Source organism: Juglans regia, chromosome 1, assembly GCF_001411555.2.
Source record: "Juglans regia cultivar Chandler chromosome 1, Walnut 2.0, whole genome shotgun sequence".
Taxonomy (NCBI): Eukaryota; Viridiplantae; Streptophyta; class Magnoliopsida; order Fagales; family Juglandaceae; genus Juglans; species Juglans regia.
Genome location: NC_049901.1, coordinates 32,603,226 through 32,625,452, shown reverse-complemented (window position 1 = coordinate 32,625,452; position 22,227 = coordinate 32,603,226). Strand labels below are relative to the sequence as shown.

At 35.3% G+C, this 22,227-nt stretch overlaps 1 protein-coding gene and 1 long non-coding RNA gene across 2 annotated transcripts; both read right to left on the bottom strand.

The window, feature by feature from the left end:
* Positions 1-12,836: 12,836 nt before the first annotated feature.
* On the bottom strand, positions 12,837-13,394 carry LOC108990939. Its single transcript, XM_018965065.2, has one exon. The coding sequence runs from the start codon at positions 13,392-13,394 to the stop codon at positions 12,837-12,839; it is 558 nt and encodes a 185-aa protein (XP_018820610.2).
* A 6,368-nt stretch (positions 13,395-19,762) lies between these two features.
* Positions 19,763-21,093, bottom strand: LOC108990942. Its single transcript, XR_001996083.2, has 2 exons — positions 20,979-21,093; positions 19,763-20,231 (listed from the first exon to the last, which is right to left on the bottom strand). It is a non-coding gene; the product is annotated as an uncharacterized LOC108990942 (long non-coding RNA).
* Positions 21,094-22,227: the final 1,134 nt, after the last annotated feature.

Sequence of the window (22,227 nt, the reverse complement as noted above, 5' to 3'; positions counted from 1 at the left end):
AAAAAATTGAATACAAAAATAAAAATCAACAAAATAGAAATGGTTGATGGACCAATCAAGGCCACCCCTCGTGGCTAGCCTCTTTGTTTTCCTTTTTTTTTTTTTTTCGCTTTGTAGTTTTTAGTTTTGGAATTTTTATATTTTCTTTTATTTTTTTAAGTTTTTGTCTAATCTCAATTTATGTTTCATTCCGTTTAATATTTTTTACACTTATTTATAACTTTAGCATATAATTTTACATATTTTATTTTTTAAGAAATGTTTAGTTGATGTTTTTGTTTTTCTTCTTATTCTTTAAGTTTGTATGTGTTTTATTTTCTAATTTAGTTCAACTTTAAGAATTTGTGATTTTATTGCATTTTTTTATATGTCTATTTTATTGTATATTTATTTTTTATTTTTAATATTTTATGCTTGACATATCATGTTAATAGTTACTTTTATAATTTTTTTTAAAAGCTTAATATATATGACAACGATCCTTCTATAATTGGAAGAACAATAATGTAGTAAGAAGGTGAAGATCAAAAAGATTAAACTTCACTTTAAGTAGTTTAAAAAACACACACAACCATATATATAGCGGTTGGGGGTGCTACTTGCACCCCTCCATGCTAGGTGACCCCCATCCTGTACCCCTCCCCGCATGGGCGAGGGTGTGGTTTTGACCTTGGCACCCACCCTCATTCGGGTGCTGGGGGCAGGGGCCTATGACCTAGAACATGTTTTTGAGCCCAAAAGGGCATAAACACATTTCTGGTTTGAAAAATGGTCCAGAACTTGTTTATGAAATTTATAAAAGCTAACTGAAAAAAATAATACAAATTAAAAAAAAAAGGATTTCAAAATAATACAAATTAAAAACTTGTATACTCCTAATTCTTAAGTTGCAACTAATAATCCTAAGTAAGTTATTATAATAATAAAAATAATCTAAAACTATTACAAATTAAACAACTAACATTACAAATTGTAGCAAGATTACAATTGACCTAGGAATATCATTTCAATTTTCAAATTGACTTTGACATTGAAATTTGGGATGGTCAGTGGTCATGGTGGTGGGAAAGTCAGTGAGCTGTGCTATGAGATTGTAAGATTATAAAACCTGAAACATTAATAGGAAAACAAATTAGAACTACAAACAAAAAACAAAAATCATAAATGCAAACATACAATAGATATGTAAAAATTATAAACATTAAAAATACTAACTAAGATGAAATTGATATCAAGATGATAATGAGATTGGGATTAGGATTGAGCATATGACAGTGAAACTATAAGAGCTAACATAATAGAAGAAAAACAATTAGACTTACCAAAAATTATATAAATACAAAAAATAATTAAGGGACAAATTATACAAACCAATAGTAAATGGTAATGGTGGGTCCAATACACACGAAATCATATGGTAGCCGATGTAGACATAGTCTCATGTATCGCAACAGAAATTAAATTTGAAATTAATACTGGTTAAATGAATATAAATAAATTAAAACAACAAAGTCAAATCAATGAATTAAAAGTGATTACCATATCTAGGTTGATCACCACCCACCTTCTCGTCGGCCTCTTCAAAGTCTCCCACATCCGGAATATAAATTGGGGTCCCTTTGATCTAATCCTGGTTGCAAATCAATGCATTCACAGTTGTAAGAGAGACAATAAACTCCAGAATTAATCCAATTTGCGCTCTCCAGTATTAAAGGCCAACTTTGAGGCTATGGTACCAATAGAGATGGCCAAAATATTACGAGCTATGTCTCTAAGAATATGATACTTCACGACATTATTTTTCACCAAAATAAGATATCAAATCCCCACGTAAATGGGTGTAAATCCAATGTCAAGTATCTATCCAACTCCAACTAGGCCTCTGTAGGATGATAGAGTAAGGGGTCTTACTCCAATCTCTCAACCCACTCCAATCTACACTTTTTCCCCACCTCGGCTTCGGGAGGAGACTGGGGGCTATGTGTAGGTGTTGGAGTATTACATCCCTAAACGTGTAAAACTCATCAAACAATCTACTAAGGATTTTCTTAACCCTTGCCGCAATATGATCGGCCCATGCCTTCTCGTGCACCAATCTTAAGCCATACACCATGCAATTAATCTTGTACTGGGGGTCATGAACAACAACCACATATAGGAAAATATACATCTTACTCAGATCTCCCCAATACTTATCATACTTAACCCTCATGCTCAATACCATCTCCAGTAATCTACTTTGGTCACTCCTGCACATGTCATCTAATTCTTCTTTCACCTTACATATTTGCTGATAGAAATCATTGGATGAAGGGTACAAAGAACCGGAAAGTCTCGTGATGACCTCATAGACAAGTCTCAAAAAGTCTACAAAAAACCCAACAACTTCCTAATCATCATTAGCAGGCTTGCCTAATCTCCCATCATCCTCAAAATGTTTAACATATTGAATTTCTTCATCACCCATTAACACAAAGGTCGACTTATATTCTTGGGCCGTCTCCAATATAAAAAATGTTGAGTTCCATTTTGTAGGAACATCAAGAAGAAGGTCCCTCTTACATGTTATACCTGAAGTCCTCATATCAACCTTGAATTTCTCAAATCTAGCTGGTGAAGATCTAACAAATCTCATAGCACTTCTAACTCGTGCAACCAAATCATCAAGGTCTTTCAAGCCATCACTGAAAATTAGATTTAAAATATGTGCAGGAAATCTCAAATGCAAACACTCCATGATTGACTTATTTGCCTCTCTAATATAGGACTTAAGAAGCCCTAATGCGATATCGTTAGAAGAGGTATTGTCAACTGTAACTGTCACAACCCGCTCCAACCCGCACTACTTTATTGTGTTCTTCAAGGCCTTCTAAATGGTCTCACCCTCTTGATTGAGAATTTGAGAAAATTTTAGAATTTTTGTATTTAATTTCCAACCACAATCAATAAAATGTGCCATAAAAAACATATAATTATAATTTTGGATAGATCTCCATGTATTGGTGGTGAGCAAACTCTTTGACCCCCTAATTGGTTTTTCAACTAATCGTTTTCTACACTGTAATTTTTTTTTATGTCCTTCATCATTGTGTGACGAGAAGGAAGGTTAAATCTAAGTTCTAAATATTTAGAATATGCTTGGAACCCTTTTCACTCAACAAACTGAAATGGTAGCTCGTCCATGATGATCATTAGAGTTGGCTGTCTTCTACACTCATTTGGATCATACTTTGTAAATCTCTTCAATGTTGCCCCATCTACTCTCATCCGTAGTTGTTTTAAGTCCAATCTATAGTTTAGATTGACTTTTCTCTTGAAAAAACTTCAATATTGGACTCTTTTTGTATTTTTCTTCTAAGTAAACCTTCAATTGGGATGTACCATGTCTCCTATAGTGACATCTATATACTTTACCACAATAGTTACACTTAATTTGGAGGTTATTGGAGGTCACCACCCTCTATTTTAGCGAAGTGAGTACAAACAACTGAAACATATTTCTTGCTTGGTGGGGGCATGGGGGCAAGGGTAGGAGTAGGGATAGTGGTAGGATTAGTGATGGTGGCAAGGGTAGAGTTAGGTGTAGGGATATGGGTAGGAGAGCTAGCATTAAAATCTGAAATGATGTAAAAATCATACAACAATTAAAACCATGCAAAAAATACCCAAAAACATAATCGAGTTTTGATATCGAAACCCCAAAATAGAATAGACTTTCAATTCGAAACCCTAAATTAATTTAGGGGTTTAGAGTTTCAGATTGAAAGCCTATTCTGTTTTATTTCTACTAAAATTTAGTCCCAAGTTTTGTTTACTTGAGCTTTTCTTAAAAACCTAAAGTTAGGCTGCCTTGCCTTTTTTTAATCTTGAAACTAAAGTCTCGTTTGGTTATATAGATGTGATAAAATTTAAAAGTAGGATAAAATATTATTAGAATATTATTTTTATTTTGGGATTTGAAAAAATTAAATTGTTTATTATACTTTGTGTAGGAATTTGAAAAAATTATAAAAATTATATGAGATGAACTCATCTCCCAAACCAAACGAGACGTAAGTTTTTTCTTTTCAAAAAAACTTATAATGTGTTGCATTTTCTATTATCTCTGGAGTTCTATTAAGTTTTTTCTTATTCTCTTCTATTCGCTTTCTACATGTGAATTTTCTTCATTTTCTCTCAAGTCTCATTTCACATTTTTCCTTACTTTTATTTGTTTTTTCTCTCATTCACATACAAAACATAGAAGGAAAACAATAAATATAATAGCTCCTTGGTTTTATGTAAATTGTAATCTTTCGGTATCATAAATGCATGCCCTATAAATAAAATTTAAGATGATTTTTGTTTTTCTTAATCTTTATATTTGATATCAAGTCAAATGCAGTTGTGCGTTTACTTCTGTAAAATTATGTTGTGCCTAAAACATTTTTCAAATAATTATTGTGACATATATTGTAACGTTCTAATGAAAGGCCCAAATTACGTGATCTATATTTTAAAAATACTAGTCAATGATACAATTGGAGCTCCATTAGAACCTTATGAAGAGCAAGAACTTCTCATTCCCAAGTAATGTGAGATTCCATACACCATCTACCATTATCCATATCTTATGGAATATCACATAAATTTTGATGGGAATTACAAAAAACTTTTTTGGGGGAAATATTTAATTCTCTAGGTCCACTTCAGAAAAAGTACTATTTTTTTTTAATAGGAAAAACTGACTTCATTTCATCATAAAACAAAAGCCTTACATAAGATAATCAATCCAAAGGATATTAGTGATTATATCTGGATATGAACCCCACCATAAACTAATCTCCTTAACACTTAAACTAAACTTTGCTAGTGAGTGTGCTGCTGCATTGCAGCTTCTATTGGCATATTGGATTGCACAAGAGTTGAAGCGTGCCATTAGTGCCTTTGCTTCCTTTATAATGTTTCCAATTACAGCCTTTGAACTTCCTGGTTTATCAAATTCAGTGATTACCAACTGAGAATCACTCTCAATCACAAGATGTTGGATGCAAAGGTGAACACTGAGCTGAAGACCTCAAAGAACAGCCAAACCTTCTATCTTTAACCAACTGAAGACACTTAGCAGAAAAAGTACTAATGATTTTAAGAAAACTAGCAATTCCTCAGAATTCAAAAATTTCCCGGGGCTATATAGTTCTCCAACTTTTGGGGCGTTTGAGTGTGTGTGTGTGTGTGTGTATATATATATATATATATATATATATATATATATATATATATATATATTAAGTTTGAAGATTTTTAGAAAATTTTGAAAGAAGGATTTAACTTTTTTGGAATTTTGTAAAAATGATGGAACAATTAGAGATATGATTAGCTTAAGAAAATGTTTTAAACATTTTTTTACTAGAGATTCAAAAGGTGGAGATACCCATTAAAAATAGGAAAATGATTTATAAAGTCCTTACCTATTAAAAATATGAAAATAATTTATATAGTCTTAGAGTGTGCAAATTTTTTGTACTCTATTTCAAAAAAGTAAGATAAATTTGGATCCATATAAAATAAAAAAATTAACCTTTTCATGATGGACTCTATTTTTTCAAAAGGAATGTGCGGTTCTTGTATACTTTAGGACTGTATCTAATATTATTTTTAAAATTATGAAAATAAGTAAATTATAATGAGAGATTTTTTTAAAATTTTTTAAGTCTCGTTTGAATAATGAGATGAGATTATTAGTTAATAGTAGTCATGGAAAAATTTGTTAATAATAGTGAAGCGATTTGAGTTAATATGATTTATAGAGTTGTTAGAAAGTTGAATTATTTTTTCTATTTTATTTAAAAGTTTAAGAAAGTTGTAATGATTAGATAATGATTAGATAAAAAAATTAAAAAATTGAAATTAAAAAATATTTATATTTATGGTTATTAAATATTGAGATAAAATTAATGAAGATGAGATAAAATCAAATGAATTGAAAGAATTTTACTATCAATCCGGGCCTAGTTTTTAATTAGTTATTTTATTATAAAGGTATTTGCACTGGGATCAGAAAAATCTTTAAATATTGGAAACATTTTAAATTTTCAACATGACGTTAACAGATCGAATGAGTCACTCCCCGCTAGGACTAGGCTGTCTTCGGTAAGTGGGATTACTTCATTATTATTTATATATAATTTATTATTATTTATAAATTATTTATTTATTTATTATTATTTATAAATTATCTAAAATTATCTCAACATCCAAACGTAGTTAATTAATTGCCCAATTTACGAATAGAATTATCCTTTATAATATAGTAATGACATTTTTTTCCTGTTCAATTGCAATTAAGGCTTCATTGGTTGTATAGATGAGATATTAAAGTTAAAAATTGCAATTAAGGCTTGATTTAATATTATTTTTATTTTAAGATTTAAAAAAATTAAATTATTTATTATATTTTGTGTGAAATTTAAAAAAATTATAATAAATAAATAAGATATGATAAATTGAGTTGAGTTGAGATAATTTGTATAACCAAATGAAGCTTAAAAAGTATATAGAGATGTGTACTGAAGTCGGTTAATAAAAATAAGAGTTTTGTTACTTATCATCTCTATACACCACATATTATATATATATTTTTTATTTTTTTTAAATTAATTAAATTCTTTTATTTATAATCTATACATCATATATTTATTATGAGAAAAAAATAAAAAATTTATATATAATATATAGAATGAAGATGAGGATTAGAATTTTTTTAAAAACAAACCACTCTTAGTACGTTTGCTCGAATAATTGCACCCACGTTTGCCTTAGCCTGCCGTCTCTTGTAATTATTGGTACCGACCCCACATTTATGTCCTGACACCTTCGATGTGCCCCGTCCCATTATTCTTGTCCCTTATATGCGAAAGTCTCCCATTTCACTAAAGATGGATCAAGTTTCCACCTCAGAAAATAAATAAATGTTACCAAAAACGAAAATCGAAGAAAATATCATACCAACTAGGGTGAGCATGAGTAGGTGGAACTTCTGGAGCGGTTAGGCGATTAGGGTTTTCTTCACTAGCGTTGGTGAGGTGAAGTTTTTTCTTATTCTTTGAGTAAGAAGGTTATTCTACAGTAGGGATGGTGTGTTATTATGGAAGACTTCTATAAATCTTGGCAAAAGATCACTTTAAATGATGAGGAAAGTACTGCAATTAAAATTGAGGTAGATGATTTGGAGGATCTGCGTAGTTATGAGAGCCGAAGTCTGGTTGACAAAATCTGCCCAGATAGGAAAGTGAGTTTGGAAATTATACGATCCACGATACAAAAGGTGTGGAAAGTTGCTCCCTCAATTATCTTTAAGAATTTAAAAGAGAATGTTTTTGCTATTACTTTTGCATCTACTGACGAAAGGGATAGGGTTCTGGCTGGGTGTTCATGTCTTTTTGATAATGCATTTTTTGTGTTAAAGCCCATAGATATGCAAGTCCAACCTCATCTTATGAATTTCTTCATTGAGATATTTTGGTTGCATCTCCACAATTCACCTATGGCATGTATGACTCGACGAATAGGAACACATATTAGGGAATCTATTGGAAAGGTCTTAACAGTAGATATACCCTCTGATGGTATCGCATGGGGTAGTTGTCTATAGGTGTTAGTGGAAGTTGATTTGCATAAGCCGGTCACTCGAGATAGAACAATAAAGTATAATGAGGCTAATTTGTGGATCTCTATTCAATATGAAAAATTGCCGAAGATTTATTTTAAGTGTGGACAAATGTAGCACGGCGTGGAAGGTTGCAGGGAAGAATCTGGGGAGGGGTCTTAGAGATTTTGGGTCATGGTTGCGGGCCTCGTTTGTGAGCGGAGAAATACTGAGTTTCAGTTGGAGAAGGACTCTACTAAGATGTCTTCTAGTAAGCATGGTGGAAGTGGGCAACGTGCTAAGTTGGATACTGTGCTTCATGATCCTGATGGGGATGAGAACTTTATGGCAGGAATTTTTTCAGAGGGCAGTTCTGGTTTTGTTTTGAAAGGTAATGTTTTGGATAAGGTTATGGGTTATGAGACTGGTGACAATTTGAAAGCCCCTGATAATTCAATTCTACTAGTTGAAGGGGTAGATCAGTTTGAATTATCTCAGGAAGGGCCGAGGCCCATGCTGCTTCCTGGCCCAATGAATTGTGACCCATCAAATGATATGGAAAGCCCATCTATTAAGGGGGGGGGGGGGGACCAAATGAGAAGCTGTTTCTTTTATTCAATCCCTTGATCGCGCAAGTTTGCTTTCTCTAGTGATTCTGTCATCCCAATCTAAGACACGAAAGGTTGCGACGGGTGGGAAGTGGAAGCGTAGGGCTCGTCTGTCTAATATTCGAGGTCAGTTACTTTCTTCCCCCTCTAAGAAACGTGTTGTTGGTCTAGATTTTTGTGATGAAGATATTGATGAGTCTTTTAAGCGAAAGAAGTATGTGAAGAGTGCTTTGGTGGATGTTACAATTGTGTTATCGGCGGAGCCTACTAAGCAGCCCCACCGGGAATTATGAATCTCCTAAGTTGGAACTGTCGTGGGTTTGGGAACCCTCAGACAGTTCATGATCTTTACCTGATGGTAAATAGGAAGTCTCCCAAGACTTTGTTTTTTATGAAAACTTTGCTAAGTTTTGTTAGGTTGGAAGGTTTGAAGAGAACGTTGGGTTTCTCGGGTTGTTTCTCTATGAATCCAGTGGGTAGAGGTGGGGGGTTGGCATTTTTTTGGAAGGAAGATGTTGCTCTAGCCATCTATAATTACTCTATTAATCATATTAGTGGATGGATATCTGATTTCCATGATGGAAGAAGGGTCCTCCTTATAGGTTTTTATGGAGTTGCTGATGTTAGGAAGAGGTCTTACTCGTGAGCTTTGATGAATAGATTGAACCCTAGGAATTCTCCATGGATTCTCTTTGGGGATTTTAACGAAATATTAATGCCTACTGAGAAGGTAGGGGGAGGGCTTGATCAGAAATTCAAATGAGAGGTTTCAGATCTGCAGTGGAGTAGAATGAACTAGTTGATGTGGGTTACAAGGGCAATCCTTTTACCTGGAGTAATAGACACTTAGATGAAACATTTACCAAGGAGAGCTTGATAGGGTTTTTGTTAACAGTTTATGGTCCTATCTCTGTGGAAGGGTAGAGGTGGAGAGTTTGGTAGTGAGAAGTTCTGACCATCATCCTATTTTCATTTCTACTTTCCCTAAATATGGTCGATCTGGGAGTAGGATTAAAACTTTCAAGTTTGCAGCTGGTTGGTCTCTTCACAGTGATTGCCATAGAATTATTGAGGAAGTTTTTGGGGGGGGGTTGCAAAGAAGCTCTGAACCAGAGGGTCTTCAACATACTCTTTCAAAATGTAGTTTTGAGCTGTTAAAGTGGAGTAGAGTACACTGTTCTAGTGCTGAAAAACTAATTGGAGAAAAGTCAGAGGTCCTTCGAAGTTACAATCTAGAAAAGGGGTTGATAATGAAAATCAGATTAGAATAATCGAGCAAGGAGTGGGCCTTTTATTAGAACGAGAGGATCTTAAGTGGAAATAGCGTGCAAAACAGATTTGGTTCAAAGATGGGGACCGTAACACAACGTTTTTTTTTTATCTCAATGCTTTTTAGAGAAAAAGAATAAATAATATTTTAGAAGTAAATGATTCAGAGAGTAGGGTAAATATCGGCTAGGCTCAGATTCAGGTAGCTTTTCTTGATCATTTCAAAAAAATTGTTCTCTTCTAATGAACCATCTGCACATCTTATAAACACTGCCTTATCTGCTTTAGATAGTAGGATTACAATAGCCATGACTGAGGATCTGGATAAGTCTTTTTTTAGGGAAGAGATTGATGATGCACTATCCCAAATGGCTCCTTTGAAAGCTGTTAGGCCTGATGGGTTTGGCCCATGTTTTTTCCAGCAATACTGGAGAGTTGTGGGGGATCTTGTAGCTGGTACAATGTTAACTTCTTTCAATGAAGGTAGATTTGATGAGAGTTTGAACAAGAATAATGTAGTTTTAATCCCTAAAATGGATAGGCCCCTTTCTGTAAGTAATTTTAGGTCAATAAGCTTATGTAATGTTGTGTATAAGCTTATGGCTAAAACACTTGCCAATAGATTGAAGTTGGTGTAGCCTGAGCTCATTTCTTTTAATCAAAGTGTTTTTATCCCCGGTAGGCTGATCTCAGACAATATCATAATTGTTTTTAAGGCTTTGCATTCTATGAAAACCAGACAAAAAGGTAGGAAGGGGAGAATGGCTATAAAATTGGACTTGTCAAAAGCCTATAACAGAGTTGAGTGGCCTTATTTGAGGGCAGTGATGGCTAGGTTGGGTTTCAGTGCAGGATGGATTCAAAAGATCATGATGTGTGTTACTTCTGTATAATATTTTGTTTTAGTCAATGGTCAGCCTAATAGTACCATAAAGCCTTCTAGAGGTTTAAGGCAAGGAGACCCTTTGTCCCCTTACCTTTTTCTTTTATGTGTGGAAGGTTTATCTTCTTTAATTTAGGTTGAAGAAAGTAAAGGTAAAATTAATAGAATCCAAGTTAGTAGGGGAGGGACTTGTATCAATCATTTGTTTTTTTTTTTTTTTTTTACAGATGATTGTATGCTATTTTGCAAAGTTGATATGGAGCAACGAGAAGTTCTTAATGGAATCCTCAAGGTAGAAGCTTTGGATCAGTAGTTGAACACTAAAAAACATCATTGTTTTTCAGCTCAAATACAACAAGGCAGTGTAGAGATGAGTTGATTAAGGCCATTGGGGCTAGATTCTGTAATGATGCAGATAAATACTTGGGTCTTCCTTCAATGGTGGGGAGAGAAGAATATAAAGCTTTCAAAAGTATTAAAGAAAGTGTGAGGAATAGGATAAATAATTGGAATAACAAGTTTCTATCCCAAGCTGGTAAGGAAATACTCATTAAGTTAGTTTTACAAGCAATGCCGACTTATGCAATGAGTGTATTTAGAATTCCCATACAGTTGAGTAGAGAAATTTCAAAAATGATGGTAGACTTTTGGTGGGGTCACTTGAACAATGAAAAAAAGGTGCATTAGAAGCAATGGAAGGGTATGGGTTCTCCAAAGCGACAAGGTGGGATGAGATTTAGAGATATGGAATTTTTTAACCAAGCTCTATTAGCCAAACAATATTGGAGATTACTTATTAATCCTTCTTTTCTCGTAGCTAGGGTCATAAAGGAAAAATATTTCAAAAATGGGGATTTAATGAATGCCAAAGTTGGATATTCTGCATCACTCATCTGGAGGAGTATTTGTGGGGTAGGAGACTTAGTTAGAGCTGGGATGAGATGGAGAATGGGTAATGGAGAACATATTAAGATTTGGGGAGATAGCTGGCTTCCTGCTTCGTTTACTCATAAGGTGCAATCCCATATTTCTATTTTGCAAGGGGATTCTCATGTGAATGAACTGTTGGATGGAGCAGGGAAATGGAACGAGCTATTAATTGACCAGATTTTTAAAGTGGAGGAAGCAGAGGTCATCAATTGTTCACCAACTAGTAGTAAGGCTATAGAGATAAAATGTATTGGGGTCCTTCTAGAAATGGCCTTTTCTCTATAAAGTTTGCATACTTCTTACAGTGTCAGTTACATAATTTTAATTTGGGAGGGACTTCAGATTATCAGTCTTCATCTGTTAAGTGGCAGAAAGTGTGGGGGTTACAGGTGCCAAATGGGGTTAAAGTCTTTTTGTGGAAGGCTATTCATGAGGCTTTGCCAACTAAAAGGAACCTTGTGAAGAGAAATATCATTAATGATGGTTTCTGCCCCTGGTGCAAACAGTTTGAGGAGACAAGTTGTCATGTGTTTTGGAATTGTGCTGCTGCTCAAGATGTATGGTTTGATTTACGCAGTCCAGTGTAGAAAGCAGTCTTGAATGATTTACAATTTCGACACATATGGGAAGATCTGGTTATGAAACTTAATAAGGCTGATATAGAATTGCTTGCTTGTGTGCTTAGGAGTATATGATTTAGAAGGAATAAATGGGTGTTTGATGACCAAATTGAGAATCCTTACGAAGTGTGGCATACTGCTCAAATAGAATTATCTGACTTTGCTGCTGCTCAACATTATCTTCATGTTTCAGTTGCTGAAAACTTTGCTTCTACTATAACTGTGAGATGGAAAAAAGCAGGTTATGGGTGGTTTAAGATTAACTGGGATGCTGCCTATGATGATAATTTAAAAAGGATGGGAGGGGGCATTGTCATAAGGAATTTGGATGGTGAGTTGATGGCTGCAGCAAGCTAGACAAAATCATTTATTTCAAACCCTTTACATGCTGAAGCTTCTGTTTTGGAAAGAGCTACCACTCGAAGTCTTGAACTAGGGTTATCTCAATGAATATTTGAGGGGGATGCTCTAGTATTGATTAATGATGTTAAGGGTAAGCAGGAAAATTGTTCTTGGTATGGGCAGATTGTAGAGGATTTGAAAGGCTTCTTTTATCACAGTTTAAACAGACAGTTGCAGTTTGTATCTCACAAAGGAAATAATGTTGCTCATCTACTTGAAAAACTTGCTATGAATTTTGACCAAGAAATAGTTTGGATTGAGGAGGATCCTCCTCATATTTTGCAATGTTTTGCTTGTGAGCAAAATGTACTGGATGTTTAAAGTTATGCAATGATATGAATTTGTTTAGTTTAAAAAAAAAAAAAACTAGGGGTGAGCATCGATTGAATTGAAGTCAATCTGATTTCGACTCCGATTTTATTAGAATTTGATTTTGAACTCTGATTCCAACTTCAACTCCGATTTATTGAAATAGAGTCGGATTTACACATCGTAACTCACTTTTGATGATGCAAAAAAAAAAAAAAGTAGAACCCAATCAGCAAATAGTCAGACTCAACAATTAATTTAGGGATGCCCAATGGAAGGCACATTTGCAATCCCCGAAATACAATAAGTAACTCAAAGGTAGATGGTTCATTCACTGCAGGTTCAAAGATAGTTGCTGCCATCACCACCTTGCCATTGCTATCACATAAAACCATTCCAATTCCAGCCTTTTTATACTCTGTGACGACCGCCCCATCAACATTGAGCTTCAGAAAATCAGAAGGAGGTGATTTCCACCTGCATAGGTTCTTCCCATTTGCAGCATTAGAAACCTTTAAAATTGAGAAAGATTTGTACAAAGAAATAGCCATATTTGTTGATGCATAGGGAGTGATGTTCTCACTTTCCATCTTCAACTTATTCCTTCGATACCACATGCCCCAACACAGTACAAACATGAGGGTAAAATCTGCTTCACTGCTAGTAGTTAACACACTTTTCACATTATCCATAAATCTTTTATCATGTTGGAGCCTTAAACCTATTGGACCAAACCGCTGCCACATCTCATTTAACTAAGGACATAACAACAATGCATGAGTAACATCTTCATCCCTTTCTCCACAAAAACAACAGCCTCCTTCCACTTCAATTTTTCGGTGCCTTAGATTTTTGAGTGCAGGCAAAATATTCCTACAGGCTCGCCATGCAAAAGTTTTAATCTTCCTTGGCACATTCATCTTCCATAGCTTCTTCCACATGTGCCTATCTTGCACCCCGCTGGATGGTTCAGCTATCTTCCTCAAACTCAAAGCTTGAAATAGCCTATAAGCACTTTTCATAATAAAACATCCACTTACTTCCTCTGGTCATATCCATTTATCACTATAAGACATAAAAGGCAATCTAATCTTTAAGATTTCCTCAGCTACCATTGGATCAAAGAGAGTTCTAATAGTATCAAACCTCCAATTTCTTGTATCCTGACAGATAAGGCTATCCACAGTTGCATCCTTTTGAGAAGCAGGAAGCCCATTCTCAGCATTCCTTCTTAAGCTTTTATGACTTGGAACCCAATAATCCTTCTAAATATAAATAAAGACTCCAAACCTTACCCGCCATCGTCATCCCTCTAGTAACCAGTTCTTTGCTACAAAAATCCCCCTCCATGCATAAGAAGGATGCAACCCCAACTTTGCTTGAAAGAATGTACTATTGTGGAAATATTTAGCTTTATAAATCCTTTGTAGCAAAGTCCCCACATTTTGTAAAATTCGCCATCCTTGCTTAGCCAAGAGAGCCATATTAGAGTGTAAACTTTTAAACCCCATCCCCCCTCTGAATTTTGAAGCACACAAATGCCTCCAGTTTACCAATGCAATTTTTGTTCATTTCCCCTCTGTCCCCACCAGAACCTAGACATCATTCCTTCCAATTTCCTACATAAACCCAAAGGTAGCTTGAAGCATGACATAACATATGTAGGGATCGATAAAGCTACTGCTTTAATAAGGACTTATCTTCCTCCCTATGATAACAATTTCTCCGTCCAGCTTTGTAGTTTATTCCACACTCTCCTTTTTATGTCAGCAAAAGCAAGAGATTTGGACCTCCCAACCAAGTTAGGTAGCCCAAGATACTTATCATATTGTTGGAAAGTCCTAACACCCCACAAATTCAACAACTCCCTCTGTTGCCCATCATCCACATTCTTAGAAAAAACCACACTAGTTTTTTCCTTATTAACCTTTTGTCCCAATGCCACATCATATTTCTCAAGCACCCCCTGAATATGTCTGGTAGTTTGCACATCAGCTTTACAGAAAATTATGTTATCATCCGCAAACAACAAGTGGCTCACAACAGGAGCCCCTTAGCAAACCTTTATTCCCCTCACTAGTTGTTTACTCTCAGCATCCTTTAACAAAGCAGTGAGACCCTTAGTACATAGAAGGAAAAGGTAAGGAGAGAGGGGGTCCCCTTGCTTAAGCCCCCTCGTAGGCATAATAGGACCATGAGGCTCTCCATTAATCAAAACAAAAAAGGACACAGTTGTCACACATTACATAACCAATTGCACAAAACCATGACCAAATCCTAGTTTGAGCATTATTTTTTCTAAAAAACTCCACTCCACCTAGTCGTAGGCCTTGCTCATATCCAATTTAAGGGACATATAACCCTTTTTGCCATACCTTTTGTGCCTTAGATAATTGACCAGCTCGTATGCGACTAGCACATTATCTGAAATAAGCCTACCCTTAACAAATGCACATTGAGAATTTGATATAATCGCAGGAAGATGAAGATTGAGCCTATTAACAATAACCTTAGAGACCAACTTATAAATCACATTACAAAGACTGATTGGACGGAAATCAGAGACTGAGTCACAAGTTTTTTTCTTTGGAATGAGGCTGATAAATGTATGATTAAGGTCTCTAGGAAAGTGGCCAATATTCAAAGTATGCAAGACAGCAGTAGTCACAGAACTACCCACAATGGGGCTTTAGTAGGATGCATCTGCTGGAGGGCTGCTTTTACTTCATCTACATGATAAGGCTTGGACAAATCTGAATTCATCTTTGGTGTCACCCTTTGATGCACACATGCCAAAACTTCCTCTTGGTGCCTCTGTGGAGTAGATGTGAAAAGCTCAGAAAAGAAATCAACAATTAGTCTATCCCTCAGAGCACCTTCCTTTACAACACCCCTTTCATTCTTCAAGCCTTTGATAAAATTCCTCTTTCTTCTGCCATTTGCTTGAGAATGAGAAAATCGTGTATTTTAATCACCTTCTTGAAGCCACTGGACCCGAGATCTTTGCTTCCACATGACTTCCTCCCTCTCAAGTCATAACTGAACTTCTTGTCTAGCTTTAGTCACACCCATACCATCAAGTTGCAAAGAATCCCGATCTTGAGCTTGCTATAAATTTCGCTTAGCCAGATCCAACTTTCTGAAAACATTCCCAAATGACTGTTTATTCCACTCAGATAAATGTTCCCCACACCTCTTCATTGACCTTATCACACCCTCCATTCTACCCCGATCCTCACCATTATTCCACACTCGATCAATAATCTGAGAACATTTCTCTTTACCCACCCACATAGCCTCAAATCGAAACTGTTTGGTTACCCTTTTTCAACCCTCCACCTCTTCAGATTCAAACCACACATGTAGGTGATTTGAATGAGCTGCCACACCATGCCTAACCACAAATTGAGGGAACAAAGCACATAATTGATTATTCCCTAAGAACCTGTTCAATATCTCAGAAATGGCTCGAGTACCCTCTCTACCATTACACCATGTAAATTTTGGACCTTTAAACCCCAAATCATGCAAAGAACAGTCGAGTAGGACATTCTTAAATGCTTCCATTTGGGACTTTGAGCGTGGTCTACCCCCTTCTTTTCATTGAAGTTCACTAATTCATTAAAATCACCCCTACAAGCCAAGGACAAGCCACACCAGAACTTAGCTGTCTAATTAGATTCCAAGTCAAATTTCTATTTGTCACCTAAGGATTACCATAAACACCCGTGAATTTCCACTCGAAACTATCCCCATCCTTAATCAAAGCATCAATGTGATTCCTAGAAAAAGACTAAATATGAACACACAAATCCCCTTTCCACAATAAAGCTAATCCACCACTTCTACCCACACAACCAACCATAAAACAATGAGTAAAGTGCAATCGATACTTACAACGCTCCATAGCTCGTGCCTTAAGCTTAGTCTCCTGAAGAAAGACCAAACTAGGATCTTCTTTCATGATCAGATCACGTAAAGCTCGAATTCCCATGGGTTTGAATTCCCTGTGGGTTCCTAAGCCCACGGGAATTCCAACACAGAGTTTTCATGGTTGACAGTAGGGCTGGACTCCAGCCTCTACTGATACTTCAATTCAAACCTCATGGAGCTAGTTGCCATCATCCTGCTAGAGAACCCCCACACTTTTGCCTTTTCCCTTCTAAAGACACAATCTCTGAAGAAGGAAATAGGGATGCCTTCCTCTTTACAGTACTACCTTCCTCCGAAACAAGACATTCCGTGACTAAGCGAACAATTTCCTGGGTCTTCCACTTCCACTTCCCAAGTGCCTTACTATAATGTTTAGAAGGCCCTAGCTCACCCTGTAAGCCTCCCTTAGCAGAACCTGTAACCTTACTATCAAGGCCCACAACCGCCCCCCTACGCACATGGCTCACGAAGCCAGCATCCTGACTTAAGTGTTTGGCAAGGCCCAAATTCACCTCGGTAATACTCCGCTCAGCCAAATTACTCGCCTTAATGGAGGAGTTTGAAAATTCCAAAAAATCAACAACCAAAGGTTCTGAAACTGTCGTTACTGTAACTGCCTCCTCATCAATGCGTGTTTTACATGAAACATGGGTCGGCACCTGCTCCACTGCAGATGGTTGATGACGCCTTTACCCCTTAGTGGTTTTGCCTCCATGACCAAGTCCATGCAACCATTGACCATAAGGAAGAGGACCCTGATGCGAGTCGTAGCTTCCCATTTGATCACAGTCTTACTGAGCATGACCAATTCTCCCACACATGTAGCAAAACTCAGGTAATCTCTCATACGAGAATCTTACCCAATAAGGCACACTAGCACCAACACACAATTTCTTACCCCTTAGCAAAGGCTTCGTAATATCCATATGAACACGAATCCACAGATACTGGCCCCATGCAAGCTCCCCCTCCAGTAGGTCAATTTCCTCTACAATACCCAGTGCATTTCCAATCAATTTACCCACAATCTCATTATGGGCCATCAGAGGCAGGTCATGAACTCGTACCCAGAACGACACTTCAGTGAGATGCAGCATTTGAATTTGTTGAGCACCATCGAAGTCTTTTACTAAAACCAATTGTTTATCAAACGTCCAAGGGCCATCCCTGACCACTCTCTCTTTATCCTTAACATCATCAAATTTTGCAATCAAGTAATTGGAATCTAGATTTTGAATGCGCATCATCTTCACAGGACGCCAAATTCTTTGCTGCATCTGCTTCAATGCTTCCTTATTATAGTGTTTCAGTGTTAGCAACTGAATTATCAAACATCGTTTGCCCCAACGAATAGTATCTTGAGCCACCTCTTCATCGATGAAAACTACTTCTTCCTCAGATTCCGTCAAGGATAGCCAACCATACAGACCTTCTAAATCATCAACCATATGCCCCACCGATCACAAACAAGAGAGAAACCTACACGTGAAAAGAGAAAGAGACGACCGTAACTTGCAGTGGGTGAGAGAAAAAACCTCTACTCACAGTGGGCGAGAGAGGACAACACTTTTGATGACTATTATTTCATTATTATTACGTGGCCATGTCAATATGCTCATGAGCTATAATTCAAAAATTAAATTACATAATACACACATGTAAGGTTCGTAGCTAATATGTTAAGATTAGTAAGCATATTTATAGGATATACTCATAGATTATTAGTTAATTAGATTTTTAAATTGTACCTATATGATTAACAGATTATGAAAATTATCAAATTAATAACTATACTTACTGAAAGCATATTAACAAACAAATCTTTTGTAAAAATTGTAATTATAATTATAAGTATATCATGATATAACTCTTACCTATTACTCTCGAATGTACAGTAAATCTTATTGTTAGTATTGATTATTAATAAATACTAATTCACTAGTATCTAACTAAATGTTATTATGCTATAGTATTACAGTTTACGTGTTATTAACTTATTATTCTAAATTTATTTCTATACTAATATCTAATTTATTTTTATATTAGACTTTCACTATAATGTCTAATTACATGTTATTATACTATAGTATTATATATTATTTCTAGTGTCTATTTACATGTTACATGTTATTATACTATAGTATTACATGTTATTAACTCATTATAATATTTTATACTAATATCTAACTTATTCCTATTATAGACTTGTACTATAGTGTTTAACTATATGTTATTATATTAGTTTCTAACTTACTTCTAACCTAATTATATACTAGACTTAGTATTATATGTTATTATACTAATGTTATTATACATTAGTGTAAATGTTATTATAAATTAGTATTACATGTTATTATAAATTTATACATTAGTGTTTATACATGAATATAACATGTTATTATTAGTGTTACATGGTAGTAATAGTATGATGTTTATATATACTAAATTATTGTTAGTCAATTTAGTCCTTTTATATAGTATAAGTATGTTTATAATAATTAGCTTATACTATTATTGAATTTAACTAGTTTTATAAGTTATAGTTATATAAAATATATATGATGAATGTATAGAAAAAATATATATATTTTTATAACATATGTACAATATCGGAGTGGGAGGGCAAAGTCGGAGTTGGTTCAACTCCACCTCCGACTTTTTGGGGGAAAAAAACTCCGACTCTGATTCCGGAGCCGGAGCGGAATTGGATTTTTAAATTTTTGTTCAACCCTAATACCAATTTGCCGAGTCATGGGGAACATCTTGGAATTATTTCTTAAATAGTTTAGAGTATTTATTGAGTATAGTTCTTAAATATTACAAATCAAATCTTACCAATTATAACTCTTTTATAATCATTGACTTTTATTGTTTCAAATTTAAATTTAACTTGACTTTTATTTTACCTATCTATTTTATATTGATAGTATTTTTGTAAAATAGAGATATTTGCACTATTTTTTTTTACTAAGATACCTTCAATTTAAAATAGAATTAGAAAATAATAATAAAAGAGCGCTGTATCTAGGACTGTTCATACGACCCGACCCAAATTTCAGTGTTCCGACCCGATCCGATCCCAAGTCTATTCCGGTACCCGATTACCCGATTTGGCCGATACCCGATTACCCGACCCGAACACTGTTTTCAGAATACCCGATTACCCTTTTTTTTTTTTTTAATTTGGAAAATAGATATGTTAGTCTCTTATTCTTCTGAGTCCAAGAATTTACAAAAAATCTGTTTGTAAATATCCACATCAAGAAAAAACTAAAAAAGATTGGTATTAATCCAATCCCCCACAAACTGTTCAAAACAGCAACTACTAACCAAAACTCTAGTACAGCAAATGATCAACCCAGCAAGAATAAGAGAAAAAACAGAAACAAATTAAGGGGTGAGCCTGTCCCCCAAGACAAGTGGAAAACATTGGTTCATATAGCAAGAATCTCGCCACAACAAAGAAGGGGTGAGCCTGTCCCCCAAGAGCTCTTGGACCGAGTCTTGGCTGCCCATTCATACTGCTCTCAACGTCCAGTTAAGCAACATGGAAAGCATCAGTCTGGAACCATGAAGATCATGGAGACCCCAGCTGCTGATGGAAAGGGAGTTGAAGCCTTCAAGAACAAGTTGATCAAAGGCATTCAGATCTGCACTAATATTATAAATAATTATACAAGCACATTTTTTTTTACAATTCTTTATATAATTAAGGGGTTAGTGTCAAACAAGTTTAGGGACTCAAACCTTAGTGATCAGTTCATTCCGAGATAAATGGTTGCTATTATTTTTTATGGAGCCGGTTAGAAATTTTAGAGTGAAGAGAGGAGGTTTTTTGGGCCAAATGATATGTTAGTTGGTTCACATAAAAAGGATTAACTGTGAAGAATTTTAGGATGGACATGTAAACAGTTCGTAGCATTTATTTTTATGGTGTAGAGTTTGTTTTTGCCAAGGTCAATTAAATTTCCACTTGTTCGTTTATCAAGCATGCTCTAAACTGAAGTGAAACTCAAACCAAATCCACGGCTTTCCCATGTTTAGACACATTTCAAAACCCATTATACATTTCAAACCAAATCATGCTCTCAGGCATGCTCTAAACTGAAGTGAAACTCAAACAACTCTACAAACTCGAAAGCTCAGGAATATGTTCTAACATAAACCCAGACTACCAAACTGGTAATCAAATTCCTGAAGTACCAGAGTACCAAAACAGTATCCTAGGCTGTGGACTCTCATTTACCCCAAAGCAAAGCTATACACTTTCATCGAAAAGAAAAGGAGAAGAAAACCCTAAACCAGATTTTACCAACGAGCATAATAGAACAGAAATTTCGAGAAAGTCGAAATCTACAACAGCAAAGTAGAAGAATTAATGGGTTTAACCCACTAACCTTGATTTTGAGTTGCGGTGGAGAGAGGAAGATCTGCGAGAGGCAGCTGCGATGGAGAGAGCTGCGATGGAGAGAGTGAGCTTGCGAGGAGGAGAGCGGCTGCGAGGGAGAGAGTGAACGTGTATTCCGCGAGTTTAGACGAAATCGGGTAAACGGGTATTACCCGTTTAAAATCGAATCGGGTAACGGGTATTCCGTTTCCGTTTCAAAACAAAACCGGGTCGGGTCGGTTCGGGTCGGGTATGCGGCCTTTTTGTTCACCCCTAGCTGTATCTATATTGCTTTCCATTGGGACCATTGGAAAGGGCTCATTAATGAAATCTCATCTCATGCAAAATTAAGTACCCAATTCCATTTCTTAATAATTAACTGCTCAAAGAACAAGGGGGAATTAATTCTAAGAGACAAGGGGGAATTAAATTAAGAGGTATGCTTTCGAAAGAGAGAGTGGAAGCTGCCCATTGCACAAAACAGTTAAAATTATTTATGTACAACTGACTCTGCTTTATTTGCATCTATTACGAATGAACAACCCTGGTTGATGATAAAAAAAAATTAACAGAAAAAAAAAAGAAAAAGAAACAGGGGCTATATATAAAAGGGGCTTCTGTAAGTAAGCGTGAAATTGGTATCAATTAGCTACTCTTTGCAGATGATTGTATATTTTTTCTGTAAATCAAATATGCAGCAGTGGAGATCTTTCAAACAAGTTCTGAACATATATGAACATGCTTCAGGGCAGAAGTTGAATATGCATAAAAATTCTATCTATTTAAGTACCAATACAAGTCCAACTGTTAGAGATGAATTAGTACAAGACATTGGGGCAAGGGTCTATGACTATGTGGGGATGCTAAGAAATACCTGGATTATCTACAATGGTTGGGAATTTTAAATATAAAGCTTTTAGAGGGATTAAAGAGAGAGTATGAGATAGGATAAACAGATGGAAGAATCATTCTTTATCTCAGCCTGGCAAAGAAATTCTTTTAATAACAATAATACAAGCAATTCCTACTTATGCAATAAGTGTTTTCAAAATTCCTAATCAATTGTGTAAGGAAATCTCGACTATGATGGCTTAGTTTTGTTGGAGACATATGAATCAAGTCATGAAGATTTAATGAAAGAAATGGAGTAAAGTGTGACTTTCTAAGAGTAAAAGAAATGTATATTTTTTTTAAAAAAAAAAAGTAATGAAATTTAAGAGTGATAATTTGTAAATTTGGTAGTACATATTCTCTTAGGA